At 42.5% G+C, this 13,367-nt stretch overlaps 1 protein-coding gene across 7 annotated transcripts in view; it reads left to right on the top strand.

Annotated features, from left to right (window-relative positions):
• The window catches only part of NTMT1 (N-terminal Xaa-Pro-Lys N-methyltransferase 1), a 46,419-nt gene extending 33,168 nt beyond the window's left edge, over window positions 1–13,251 (top strand). The window contains exons 1-5 of one of the 7 annotated variants that reach the window (XM_069069397.1): window positions 1,965–2,140; window positions 9,509–9,694; window positions 10,712–10,964; window positions 11,569–11,694; window positions 12,170–13,251. In XM_069069397.1, coding sequence (XP_068925498.1) covers window positions 9,533–9,694; window positions 10,712–10,964; window positions 11,569–11,694; window positions 12,170–12,426 — 798 coding nt within the window. In that variant the 5' untranslated portion in view covers window positions 1,965–2,140; window positions 9,509–9,532 and the 3' untranslated portion in view covers window positions 12,427–13,251. Of the gene's footprint in view, window positions 1–1,964; window positions 2,141–9,474; window positions 9,695–10,711; window positions 10,965–11,568; window positions 11,695–12,169 lie in introns of those variants that run through there. The other 6 variants (XM_069069398.1, XM_069069401.1, XM_069069399.1 and 3 more) reach the window with 6 other exon arrangements.
• Window positions 13,252–13,367: the final 116 nt, after the last annotated feature.

The raw sequence follows: 13,367 nt of genomic DNA, 5'->3' as shown, positions 1-13,367 counted from the left end.
AATATACTTCCCCATCCCAACCCCCAAATCCTACCCATTGAAATCTTATCCAGTTCAAATTTTACAGCTGAGGAAACTGGGTCATGTATAATGCCTTCCAGAACTGGGGAATGGATAAGACAAGCCAATTTGGAGCCTTAAAGTTAATTCTGAATAATTAGTGTCAGTTGGGTATGTGGACTTTGACCTGCATTAAGCCCCATGTACCTTTGCCTGTCCACATAAACCAGTTAGCACTAGCAAAGAGGGATGAAAGGACTGAAGATACAATAACCAGGTTAAGCATCTGATGGCTCAGGAATTGGTAAGGCTAAGTTCTCTGTCATTTTGCTTCCCTAAAGCAAAGGAGATATGGAGTTCAGAACTCCTGAGGTCAGAGAAATAAGCTATAAGGTGTTATCAGAATTGTACTTGAAAGGAGAGGGAGATTTGGGATTCAGGTGTGTTCTCTGTACCTTAACATTTATGGGAAGGGGAAGTAGGTCTTTTCCTTTGTGCTATGCCAGCCCAGCAGTGGATAAGAGACAAGAGGGCACTGATAGCCCATACAATGGTGCCCCCTTGAGATTTATGAGAGATGCTGGTGCAGGAGAAAGAGAAGGTAAGGTATTAGGAGTTTGTAAGGTTATGGTAAAATAGGGAGACTTTAAGTGGTAGGGTAGGGGGAATTTAGAGGGAAGAAGAGGTAGAGTGAAAGAAATTGAAATTGAAAGGGGTTAGGGGCAGGTGGAAGAATGCAAAAGGTTTAGGAGGATAATTATATAGCCTGACACATAGTTTAATAAATGCATGCTGTTGACTGTGGGAGGAAAAAGGAGGCAGGGGAATAGAAAGCAGGTGATGGGAGGCAGAAAAGAAGACAGAGATGGGATGTTTAAGGGATAGGATAGATTAAAGGGGGAGGCTGGAAGGCAGTGGATCCCATCTCTCCCATGGGTATTTGAATGCCGGGAATCCTGAGCAGCTTTGGTAAAGCCCTCACTAGGTCTTTGCTGCAGTTGCTGTCTCAGCTGCCCACAGCCTTTCTGTTCTGTGGAATTGCAAAACTACCCCATAGTCACTCAAGTCAAAGGCCATCCCACACTGACCCCATTTATGATCCCATGACAAAATATGTTCAGCATTGATTTTAAGGATCCACAGTGGCACTTCTCTCCCATTCCTTCCCAACATTTTGCCCCCCCCCCCTTTGTTCCCCTCTTTCCAGCTCCTGCATTTCTACGGGCAGTAATAACATTTCCTCCATTCTTTTGCCTTCCATCAGTTTGGCAGGGCCTAGTCCTGACTCGTTGCGGGCCAGGCCTGAGTGCCTAGCCAGAAAGGGTCAGCTGTGGGAGAGTCTGTCCATTGGCCGGGAATATGCGGCACACATAGAGGCCACTCCTAGCCCAGGACTCTCAAGGACCCGGAGTCGTGCTGCCACCCTGTGTCCCTAACTGGTGTTGCACCCGCTCACGGACTGCACTTGCTCCCAGTCAAATACCGTTGCTGCCTCGTCCCTGCATTTGCCCCAGATATTGGCCTTGTGGGCCACTACAGCTGCTTGAGAGGTATGCACACACTAGGTAACGCATTCATATCGACACTGAATCCTCTCTAATGTTTCACCATTCGGTTATTATGCATTACATTTGCTCAGATGCCGCACCGGCTGCAGCCGTTTGAGCGTTGCACAAGATTGGGCAGTGCATTTCCCAAGAATGTGCACCCGTTTGTGTCCTCGTATCGCAAGGACTAGTGCATTTTGCCAAACCGTTCTACACTGCTTTTTTCGAACCTTCCTCCTTCCCCAAAGCCTAAGACGTGGCAAAAATGTCCTGGACTTTCAGCACAGTAAATAGGAAGGGCTCGCGCCCGCCCAGACACACGCGGCATCCGTTGAAAGGCGGGGTCAATCCGGTGGGTGGTGCCCCGGAACGTACCACGACAGCAAAGGGGCGGAGCCAATGCCTTCACTCCGCCCCCTCGCGACCCCTAAAGGAAGTGACGTAATAGGACAAAGGGAACGCACGCTGGCTCGCCGCTGACGCCAAACTGGAGTGTTGGTGTTGAGGCTGAGCTTTCCTGGGCTGCCGCTGCCTTTGCCACCCTCCCCCCCTCCCACTCGACCCTAGGTGACCCACCGCCCTCTGTCCCGAGGGTGAGTAGCGTGGAGGGAGTCCTTGTGAGGGTGGCGAGGTGAGGGTGGTGGTGGGGGGAGGTTTTCCTCCCAACGGCCTCAGCTTCCCCAACCCGTCCCCCCCTAGCGCGCGAGCCCCCCGCCCAACCACCTTACCCCTCCCCCCCCGGGGCACCCCCCCCCCCCCGCCCTCACTCAGGGAATGAGTGTTTTCGGGGACCCTGCGTTTCTGGGAACCACGTGGACCCCTCCCCTATGAAGAGTGCGTGCTGCAAAGACCCGCCTCACTTAAACTTCTCCCCCAGCCCTAGCTCTTCTCCCTTCGGTATTAGCTCCTCCAGGCTTCGGCCTCCTGGCGGCTACCTGGGCCCAGGCAGTAGCAGCAGCAGCAGGAAGTCTCTTTACTCCTTTTCTCCTCAAACTAGGCCCCCCCACAAGGTACAAACTGTTTTCCAGCCTTGTCCCACCTTCTAGGATGAGAGCTGATGCTGGGCCCCAGGCGCCTGCTGCAATGAGTTTTCGGGGCAGGTGCTTGACTTCCCGACCCTGAGACTTTGGGGTTATGGAGGGGAGGAGCAAGGAGACGTTACCTAGAATCTGACCAGTGCCCTAGAGAAGTGGTTGCATAAAGTAACCTAACTGAACTAAGCCTGGCTGCTTAACATAGTTCCCTAAGTCCCCAGCTTCTACCTCCAAAGTGGGACTTGCCTGACCCTTGCTACACATAGAAAAAGTGAGTTTTGTCTGAAGGTAATCTGTCCCATCCTTATACTCTCCTAGAGACAAACCTGACATTACTGTTCTGGCCTAATGCAGAGGTCGTTTCAAAGACAGTTTCTACTTGTGCATTGGCGGGAAGATCACTAGCTAGGGAAGGACCATAATACTAAGATAGCACTTTAATGTTCATAAAAATTCTTTCCTTATGACAGCCCCATACAAATAATATCCTTATCTTGCAGAAGAAATGTAGTGGGAAGAGCACTGGATTTGAAGTCAGAAGATCTGGGTTAGAATCCCATCTTTTTTACTTGCTACCTATGTGACCGGACAAGGCCCTTAACCTCTCTGGGCCTTGGTATATTGGTATATATGGGCTTGGGGGTTGGAGTAGGCAAGCTCCATGAAACTAGAGAGGTGAAGGGATCTATCTGCCTATGGGTCAGAAATAGGATTTGAACCCAAGTCTTCTCTAAATCTAGTCTCTTTTCCTCTGTACATAGTTAATATTTTCATCTCTCTCATTCACCTTGTGACCACAGTGGGTAAAGTCCACCTCTGTGTCTTATATCATATGAGGGAGATTGAACTGTCCTCTTTAGCTCACTGGGCTGTAACTTCTCTGACTCTAATATCACAGAGAGCTTATAGAAAGAAGCACCTTGGCAGATGATAATAGCTTCATCTCTATCGGGATACATTTGATCTTCACAGCACTGTGATACAAGGAGCACAAGTAGTATTCACATTTTATAGCTCAGGAAGCGGAACTACCAAGAAGGTTTAATGGTTTGCCCATAGTTATACAGCTAGGAAGTGGTAGAGCTGGCACTAGAACCCACATCTCTTCATTCTGAAGCTAGTAGTTTTTTGACCACACCACGTTGTAATAGTTGCTTATCCTCACTTTCTGTGGCAATGTGAGTTGTTCCCAGGAGGGTGACAAAATATAAAATGCCCTTCAGCTGTAGATTGAGTATTTGCTGATGTTGGGCCTTGGCAGGGTTCTTAGCCTATTGACAAGGGCAGCTTCTGGATGTTAGGAAGCCAAGTTAAGGCAGGGCCCAGATTGATTCAAGGCTTAATATCAAGTGTCAGAGTTAAAATGGTTTCTGTTGAAAGAAATTTCTTTGTAACAGATGGATGTCATGAATTCCTAAAAACTATCAAATGTTTTATCAATCAAGTCATATTGTAAATGTATTAGTGGACCTAGATGTGAACAGGAATCTTACTGCAAGTAAAGCAACACACCCACCCCCCAAAAAAATTCTTTTGTTTTTTATATATCCTACAGGATATATACATACAGGACATTTATTACAATCAATATATGTCTTACATGGTTGAATTATATAACCCCCAATATAAATGCAGGATCAACCCCTTCCCCCATAATGTCTTGCCAGTATAGGTTTACAATACCTTTAATGTAGTATGACCACATTCTAAGAAAATATTACAAAAACCTCGTACGGTAGAAGGAGCATTGGATTCAAATCCCACTTATACATCCTACTTTCTTTGTATCTCATTTTCCTAATCAATTGAATGGAGGTTGGTCTAGAACAGAGGTGTCAAAACTTGTGACCAGTTACTGGCTACTTTCCAAGTGCAGCTGAACCAGATTAAAATGTAATTGGGGAATGTTTAACAAAATAAATAAAATACAACATTAGATAAATGTTAATTTGTGATTTCTTAAGTTAATAAGCACCAGTAGGGATAATTTTCGATTTCTTTTTGACCCCACTAGTCTAGAATACCCCTGAGGTCAGTCAAGTCATTAAAAAAATTTTAAGTATCTGCTTGTGTGCCAGGGACTGTGCTAAGCACTGAGGATGCAAAGAAAAGGAGAAAACAGTCCTTGCTCCCAAGGAACTTGTAGTCTAATGGAGAGAGACAACTTTGTACAAACAAGTGATATTCAAGATAAATTGAAGCTAATCAACAGGGAAGGTTCCTTCCAGTTCTAAATTTATGAGCCTGTGTTCAACTGATTTAAACTGATATTTTTGCAGAACCAATTACTAGACAAAGTATACCTATATTAGGTTTTTTAAAAGCACAGTGTACTCTGTCCTGCCTCAAGGGGACTCCAGTTCTTTGCCTGGTGCTCTCCAGCAGAATGCTTCTCTACCTTCAGACCTCAGGTGAAGCAGGTCCACCCCCCCAATTAGGTAAATATCAGCTGTGCCATTGCTTATTCCTGTTAACTGCTGGGGAATGGAAACTCTTGAGGGAGTGAGGTGACCTTGTTTTGGATGTTGACTAGTTGCTGTTTTCTTAGCCCCCGCCCCATAACATATCTCAAGACGTAAAAGGTTCCTAGGGTTCTTTTAGCTATTCTGAACAGAATGCCTCCTTGCCTTTTTGAAGATATACTTGTGAGTGGGAGGGACACTGACATAGTAGGATTACAGGGGGTAGTTGGATACAGCCTGTTACTCAGGATAGTCACATAACGGCCTCTCTTCAAGTTTTATATCCTTAGTTGTTAGCTTGAACATTTTTTCCTCCCCCTCCCTGCTTGACAACTGAAATTCTGAGTTACAATTTATTAACTATTCCATTGTCCTTCCCCTCCCCCCAACAGTGGTATAATGTGATGAAAGAAAAAAAAGAAAAAAACTGTTGTAGTTCTGTATTAAGCATAATTTATTCAAATCCAATTATATACTTACCCCAGGATAACATTTACAGCTTAGTTCATAGTCATTACCTGGTTGATCCACACAATTCGACATGCAGTGCAAAAACAAAACATTTAACACTACTTTTCTGTACTTGTTTTCAAGTCATTTCGTAAATTTATGTCCATAGTAAAGAAAGAAACAAGTTCTGGCTCCTTGCTTTTTGTCTGCTTTACATATCACCCCTCCCTGTTTACTTTTGACCTGAGTTTCCTAAGAGCAGGATGCTGTAGTCTGAGTTAAACAATTTCTGTTCCTGTGCTGACTGTAACTTCATTTTAAAAAATATACATGTAACAGTAACATTGTGTGATGAGCAACTATGATTGACTTAGCTCTTCTCAGCACTACAATGATTCAAGACAATTCCAAAAGATTCATGATGTAAAATGCCATTCACATCCAGAGAAAGAACTGATGGAGTATGAAGGCAAATCTGAGCATAGTATTTTCACTTTATTTTTTTCATGTTTTTTCCCCTCTTCTGTTTCTTTCATAACATGACTAATAGGAAAATGTTTTATATGCTTGCACACATACAACCTATTTCAGATTGCCTACAATCTTAGGGAGGGGAAGGAGGCAAAGTGAAAATTTGGAACTCAGAATTTTATTTTAAAATGTCTTTATTGTAATTGGAAAAAAAATAAAATATTATTTTTAAAATGTGTATGAAACAATCAGTGGAAGGAGCTATAAAAGGAATAACAAATTAATCTCTTAATGTATATAAGACATTGTGGGGATAGATTTAGACAGGTATGTAGTATTTGGCAACAGATGAAAGTGAGGGAATAATCAAAGATTCCTCTGGGGTTTTAAGCTTTGGTGACAGGGAAGATGGTATGGCTATTAACATAGGGAAATCAGAGGAAGCAGATATTGGAGGGAAATTATGAGGTAGGTTTTGGGTATGTTGAGTTTGGAGTGCTACCCAAAGGTATAGCATTGAAGCTGCAGAGAGGTTGGGACTGTTTAATTGGGGAATGACTGTTGTGATTATTGAAGCCCTAGGCCTAAGTGAAGTCACCGTGAGGGAAAGAGTAGCAATAGAAGGGCTAAGGACTGACAAAAGTAGGACCATATTTCATCGTGGAAGGAAGAGTTGAAGTTGTTTCTCTAAGAAGGGTAAAGTTTCAGTGAAATTTAAACATTTATTTCACTCTTGCCATGTTCAAGACACTGCACAGCTTTGAGGATACAAAGACAAGATGAAAAACTACCCCTGCCTTCAAAGATCTTATATTCCAGTGGAGAGTTACAACATAACAGTATCTGCACTGGTAACTAAAATTAATTTGAGGAGGGGTGGCACATTTGTAACTAGGAGGATCAGGAAATGTTGCAGCCTTTTTAGGAAAAGCAAAGAATTCTAGGAAGTGAAGAGAATAACATTACAGCCTTGGAAGACTGCAGCAGCTCAGAGGTGAAAAATTGAATGTTGAGTTTAAGGAATAGGCTAGTTTGGCTGAAACAAAGAAATCATGAAGGGGAATAATGTGAAATAAGTCTGGAAATAGGCTAGACCCATAATGTGAAGGGCTTAAATGCCAGTCTGAGTAGTTTGTATTTTATCCTAAAGACAATAAGGAGCTGCTCACGATTGGTTAACCTGAGATTGACATGGTCAGAACCTGTGCTTTAGGAAGATTGATTGACAGTTGTATGAAAGATGGATTGGAGAAGGGAGACTCTAGAAGCAGCTGGGAGGCAATAGGTCTAAAAGGAGTAATAGAAGTTAATCTATTCAAGTGGCAACTGACTGCATAGGTTGATCTGAGAGAGTGAATAGTTGGAGATAACTGGGAGGTTGCAGACTGTTTAAGTAGGGTAGTGACCTGTGCTTTGATTTCCCACTCAAAATATCACACCTCCTACCCCAATCCAGTCTGTTGCAAATCTTTGCAATTGTTTCTTCAACTTTTATATTCTATCACATCTTTCTCTCTGTCCTCACCATAACTACCCTCATTTGATCCCTTTTTACATTTCACCTATTGCTTTTTAGCTGATCTTGTATACAATCTTCCTCTAATAGAGCTTTCACACAACTCTCAGGTTAATATTCTTTTCACTGGCTTCCTCTTACCTTTAGGGTAAAATTTAAAAACTTCTTTTGGAATTAAAAATCTTTCAAAATTCAGCACTGTTCTTCCATTCCAGATTGATTACACATTATACTCTGTACATTCTACACTCTAGCCAAACAGTGTTGTTCCTTGTAAATAGTAAATTTTATCCCTTACTTCCATGCCTTTGCACAGGCTGTCATCTATGCCTAGAATGTTCTCCCTTCTTACTTCAGACTCTTGGAATCCCTGCCTCCCCTTCAGCTCCCATCTCAAGTACAATCTAGCTTCAAGAAGTTTTTCCTAAATTCCCTTAGTTGTTAGTACCTCCAATTATTGCATCTTTGTTTAGTATATTTTTGTATTAATAAATATGTCATATATGTCGTATTTTTACATGTCTGTGAACATGTTGATCTCCTTATTGCAATGTAAAGTCTTTGAGGACAAGTTTTGTCTCACTTTTTTGTATTTGTAGCTCCTGAGTACAGTACAATGCCCATTATATAGCAGGTGCTTAATAAGATGCTTGTTCATTAATGGTGGTACACTGAAAACAAAAAGGAAAGTTTAGAGAAACAAGTTAGTTCTGTTTTGGATATGCTCAAGTTTGAGGTTGTTTATGAAACATCTAGGTAGGAATATACAGAAGACAGTTATGATTAGAGCTTAGTTAGGCGAGAGATGGGGATGAATTTAGATATTTTTTTGTCAACTGCATAAAGATCATTGGACCCATGAGAGCAGGATGACATCACTGAGAGAGAAAGCTGCCTACTCCTAAGAGAGGTGCTTCTCTGAATAATGTCCACTGAGCCTCAGGCTTTCCAAGTATTGGCATAACTAATAAAGCATAATATATTGTTGGCCAGTTAAGAACCTTCAGCTCATTCTTGGTAGTGTCAGGGCTTTTACTCTCAAAAAAGCATTTTGGAGACTTTGAATTTGTGCCCAGGTTACTGTTCAATCTGGCTCATCTTTTTTAATAAGATATTCTCTGACTTGTATTAAGAGTCTTTGGGGCACCTAGAATAGTATTCCATATTTCAATACTTAGTAATGTATGATCATGGTCAAATGCTTTACTCCTTGGGTGTCTGAGGTTCCTTAGTTCTGTGCAGCCTTTATGAGATTAAGCAAAAGTACATACATGTGCTTTAATGTTGGGTGAAGTGGGTTATTAAGCTCCAAAAGAGTAGGAGGCGGTGTGTTGCCATGGAAGGTCCTCTGGAATCAGAGGACCTGAATTCAAATTCCACCTCTGATGTTTACTATGTCTGAGATTTGACAACCTAGCAACCTTCTTGATTTCCTCATCTGGAAAATGAGAAGTTTGGACTTAGATGAGCTTTGAGGTTCTAGAGATTTAAGATCTTAAGCCTTTTTGGTCATAACCTATATGTGTGAAGGAAACATAGGATGTGAGCCTTCTATTTCCTTCTTTCCCTGTTGTTGCCAAGGCATGAATATTTAAAACTTTTTATAAACTTTAAGGCCTGTGCCATGATTAAAAGTTAAGTTCGTCTTCATGTGTGCCATAATTGCTGTTTTCCCCCTAATGGTGTGCTGCTAATATATCATCCTTTTTAATTCATCTCCTTTCCAAAAATGTTATTTTGAATATTTTTGTCTGATTTTGGACACTCATCAAGTAGGATGGAGGAGTGATCTAAGAATTCAGTGGATTCTCACCTTTCTTACTCCCTCAGTCAGATCCTATTCTCCTGTAAGTAGGACTAGAAATTGTTTTTTACAGAGGAGTATTTATCCAAAGGATAGTAGGTGCTTGCATTTTAAAGGGTGAATTATGTGAGGGCTTGTGATGAATTGGTCCGTACTATTGCTCTGAGTTGCTCTTTTCCTCTTTCTTGAGGAGCAGATCCATAGCTGATTGTGTTGTTGTCCAGGAGACAGCCTGTGTTGGCTGCACCATGACAAGTGAGGTTGTGGAGGATGAGAGCCAATTCTACCTGAAGGCAGAGAAGTACTGGAAAGATGTCCCACCCACAGTGGACGGCATGCTCGGAGGGTATGGCCATATCTCCAACATCGACATCAACAGCTCCAAGAAGTTCCTGCAGAGGTTTTTGAGGGTAGGCAGGTCGGGGGTGCTCTACAGGCAGGAGTGGGGTGGAAAGCATATTGGCTATCATGGTACAGTGTGTTTTGAATGAGAATATCATGAAGCCACTGCTCTAATGTGTTGCCTCTCAAATCAACTGACTCTTTTTACATTCAACACTTCAGAGTCTTCCTACTTCCTGACCCCCCCCCCAAAAAAAAAAAACAGAAGTCTGTTTTCTTGTCACTCATGTCAGTGACTAGGAAGAAAGCCATAGTAGGATCCTTCCAAATCTATGGCAATACAAGGGGCTTCAATGGCATATCCAGACCCAGTCCTGAGAAAAGCAATCCTCCTCTACTTTTTTTTTTTGGTTCTAAATTTAGTAACATGACACAGCAACCACATTCATCCCTAATATCCTAGGCCTTCACTGCTACTGCATAGGCCATGTATCCACCTATTTTCCAGTTTGTTTCTTCTATTTTGTTGGTAGGGTAATAGTAAGCTCCATGCTCCTAGCTAATTGATATGGGGTACTTTTGAGATACCTTATTGGCAGTCTTCTGCCAATGCCCCATATGGTTAAATGATTGGAATAAAATTCTACATACTTATGACACAGCAATATTGAGATAGCACATAGATTCTTACATATAATATTTATCATCTGTTCAACATAAAATTCATGTAGAAAACCCACTTCTATACAGTGACTTAGATGAAATATATTCCATGTCAAAGATTTTACAGATGTTAATATGCTAACCTCCATAATAGCCCTGAGAAACATGTCTCATTTTACAAAGTGAAGCATCAAAAAAGGAATTATATGTGCCTAGGTTACCACAACAGCGCAGTGGTAGAACTGTGAATAAATAGATCCCACAGACCTCTTTCTCCACCAGCCAGGTGATAGACTGACAGCTTACTATTGGTTCTGATTGGTTCCTCATTTCTAGGCAAGTGGGATCTTCCCCCTTTGTTGTGAAAGAATCCTTGAGGTTTCATTGTCCTTTCTTACTAATCCTATCCCCCTTCTTTCCAGGAAGGTCCAAATAGAACAGGGACTAACTGTGCTTTGGACTGTGGAGCTGGCATTGGTCGAATCACCAAAAGGCTGCTCCTGCCACTCTTCAAAGTAGTGGATATGGTTGATGTTACTGAGGATTTCCTGATTAAGGCCAAAACCTACCTGGGTGAGGAGGGCAGGAGGGTGAGGAACTATTTCTGTTGTGGCCTGCAGGACTTCAGTCCAGAGCCAAACTCTTATGATGTCATTTGGATCCAGTGGGTTATAGGTAAGGACTGTCATCCTTACTTTGGTTTCTTTTGCATTGGGGTGGGGAGGAAGTGCCATCAATGCTCCTAACTATGCTCCTGTAGGACATTCTTTGATCTCCTTTTCTGTTTCTGCCATGGTATCCCAGTACAGTACTGGAAACATTGCTTTCATTATTCTAGCAACACCCCTGTCCCAGAGAGGGTCTCTTGATGGAGAGTGACTTGGTTATTTAATCTAATATAATTCATTTGGATAGAATATTTTGACCTGTAACTTTTTTTAGTTATTCAAGACAGATTGTGTCAGGTAATAGTTTTAGTAGTGAAATGATATACTCCATATTGGGTAGACTAACCAAGGGGAAATTTTAAAGCCCTAAGTTTCCAGTCCCATTCTGAAAGAGATGTTTTTTCATTTCTCTGGGGCTGTTCAGCTTTGACAATACTTTGTACCTACTGCTTCCAATTTATGTAACATTTCATTTACCCTAGATATGAAATTCAAAATAGGGAGTCCATGTACTCTTTCTTGGTGGCTCTGCTATATAATTACATGATTGCTGTCAGTCTTCTTTGAGAATGGTCTTTGAGCCATTAGCAGTGCCCCTTTTTCTGTTATAGAGCATTCTACTTCAGTGGCAGGACACCATCCCCTAGCCGTAATAGAAACAACCACCCAACTAGACTCAAGCCCCACAAAGGAGAATGAGCTCAGCCCCATCCCCAGAGGAAATCATACTATCACTAGTGAGTAACTATTCTGTTCCTCACATTCCTAAATCTACTCATTGTTTCTCCTCTTTGTGATCACATATAGGCTTGCTTGTAAGAATGGAAGTATGGGGGCAGCCAGGTAGTACAGCGAGTAAGAGCACAGGCCCCAGTGTCAGGATGACCTGGGGATCAAATCCCAGGCTCAGACACTTAGCACCCACCCAGAAACACCTGGCCGTGTAACCTTAAGCAAGTTACTTAACCCTAATTGCTTAGGGGCGGCCAGGTGGCTCATCGAATAAGAGCACTGGCTCCAGTGTCGGGATGACCTGGGGATCAAATCTGGGCTCAGATACTCAGCACCACAGCCCAGAAATAACTGGCCATGTAACCTTGAGCAAGTTACTTAACAAAAAAAAAAAAAAAGGAAGTCTGCTAATGAGCTAGTACTATGCAGAGAGTCGTATAAGAGCTTTCTCCACCTCTAATTCGTGTCTGCCTTCTCTAGGTCACCTTACTGATCAGCACCTTGCTGAATTCCTACGAAGGTGCAAGGCAGGCTTGCGGCCCAATGGCATCATTGTCATCAAGGACAACATGGCCCAGGAAGGTGTGATCATGGATGATGTGGATAGCAGTGTGTGCCGGGACCAGGAGGTAGTACGCAGGATTGTCCGCCATGCAGGTCTTAACCTCCTGGCTGAAGAGAGGCAGGAAAACTTCCCTGATGAGATTTATCAAGTCTACAGCTTTGCCATGAGATGAGACCCAGTTTGGCATGAGACACCAGAAGGGACCAGTGTGGGGTTGGGGGGTGGGTGGGGACTGGAGCCAACTGTTGTTGGTCCAACTGCTGTTGGATCCAGCAGTGTTGTGTTATGGTTCAGGAGTACAGAAACAGCCCTGTGGAGGCTGCCAAATACACCTGTATGTTTGCTGTCAGTTTACTCTGTATAGATTCTGTATTTAAAAGAAAAGCCAGAAACAGGAAGTGAAAGTGCTGCTGGACAGGATAGAAGGTGAGTTGTAGGGCTTCCAAAGCAGAGAGTGCAAGCCAACTATTTTTTGTGAGCAAAATAGAGTAGGCCTGGATCATAACCATCTCCTAATTTCCACCCACCCACCCCATCTTTCATTGTGCCTATATGGGGACTTGTTATTTTTCTTCCAGGAACATGATTACACGCAATGATGGGTCTGGGAAAACACTGATCCTACCAGATGACTTTTTTTTTTTTTTAAACCAAAGGTCTGGCTGCCTTAACAGGAAGTAAAAATCACCTTTAACTTTGCTTTTACAGACATTAAAAAAGAATCCATTGTTATTTACTTAACTGGGAAGCAAACTCTTCTCATCCTGTTAAGAGTAAATTAAGGCTTTGTTTCCTTTCATAGCCTTGGTTAATCTAAGCCTCGCTTTGGTAACAGGGATCTAGGGCAGGACCATTCTATGTTGTGGGACTGTTCAATGTTTCACTAAGTATTTTGTGTGCTTGTCCTTAATGAATGTAACAACTTAGGAAAAGGGTTAAAGCCCCCACAGTTGTTCTCAGATTAGAGCATAAAACTTGCTTATGGTTTTACTACTCACTGTGCCTTGCTTTTGAATGTGGTTCTTCTGTGGCAAGCTGTTAGCAGTGTCATTTTCAGTCAGAAATAAAAGGTAAATTCATTCAGTGTTAAAACCCCTATGGAAGGTACAGTGA

This window comes from Petaurus breviceps, unplaced genomic scaffold (assembly GCF_028583685.1).
Source record: "Petaurus breviceps papuanus isolate PSGF00001 unplaced genomic scaffold, PetGlider_PUasm1.0 90779, whole genome shotgun sequence".
In the NCBI taxonomy this organism is placed as follows: domain Eukaryota; kingdom Metazoa; phylum Chordata; class Mammalia; order Diprotodontia; family Petauridae; genus Petaurus; species Petaurus breviceps.
The sequence above is the reverse complement of the archived record's forward strand: the minus strand, read 5'-3'. Positions and strand labels throughout refer to the sequence as shown.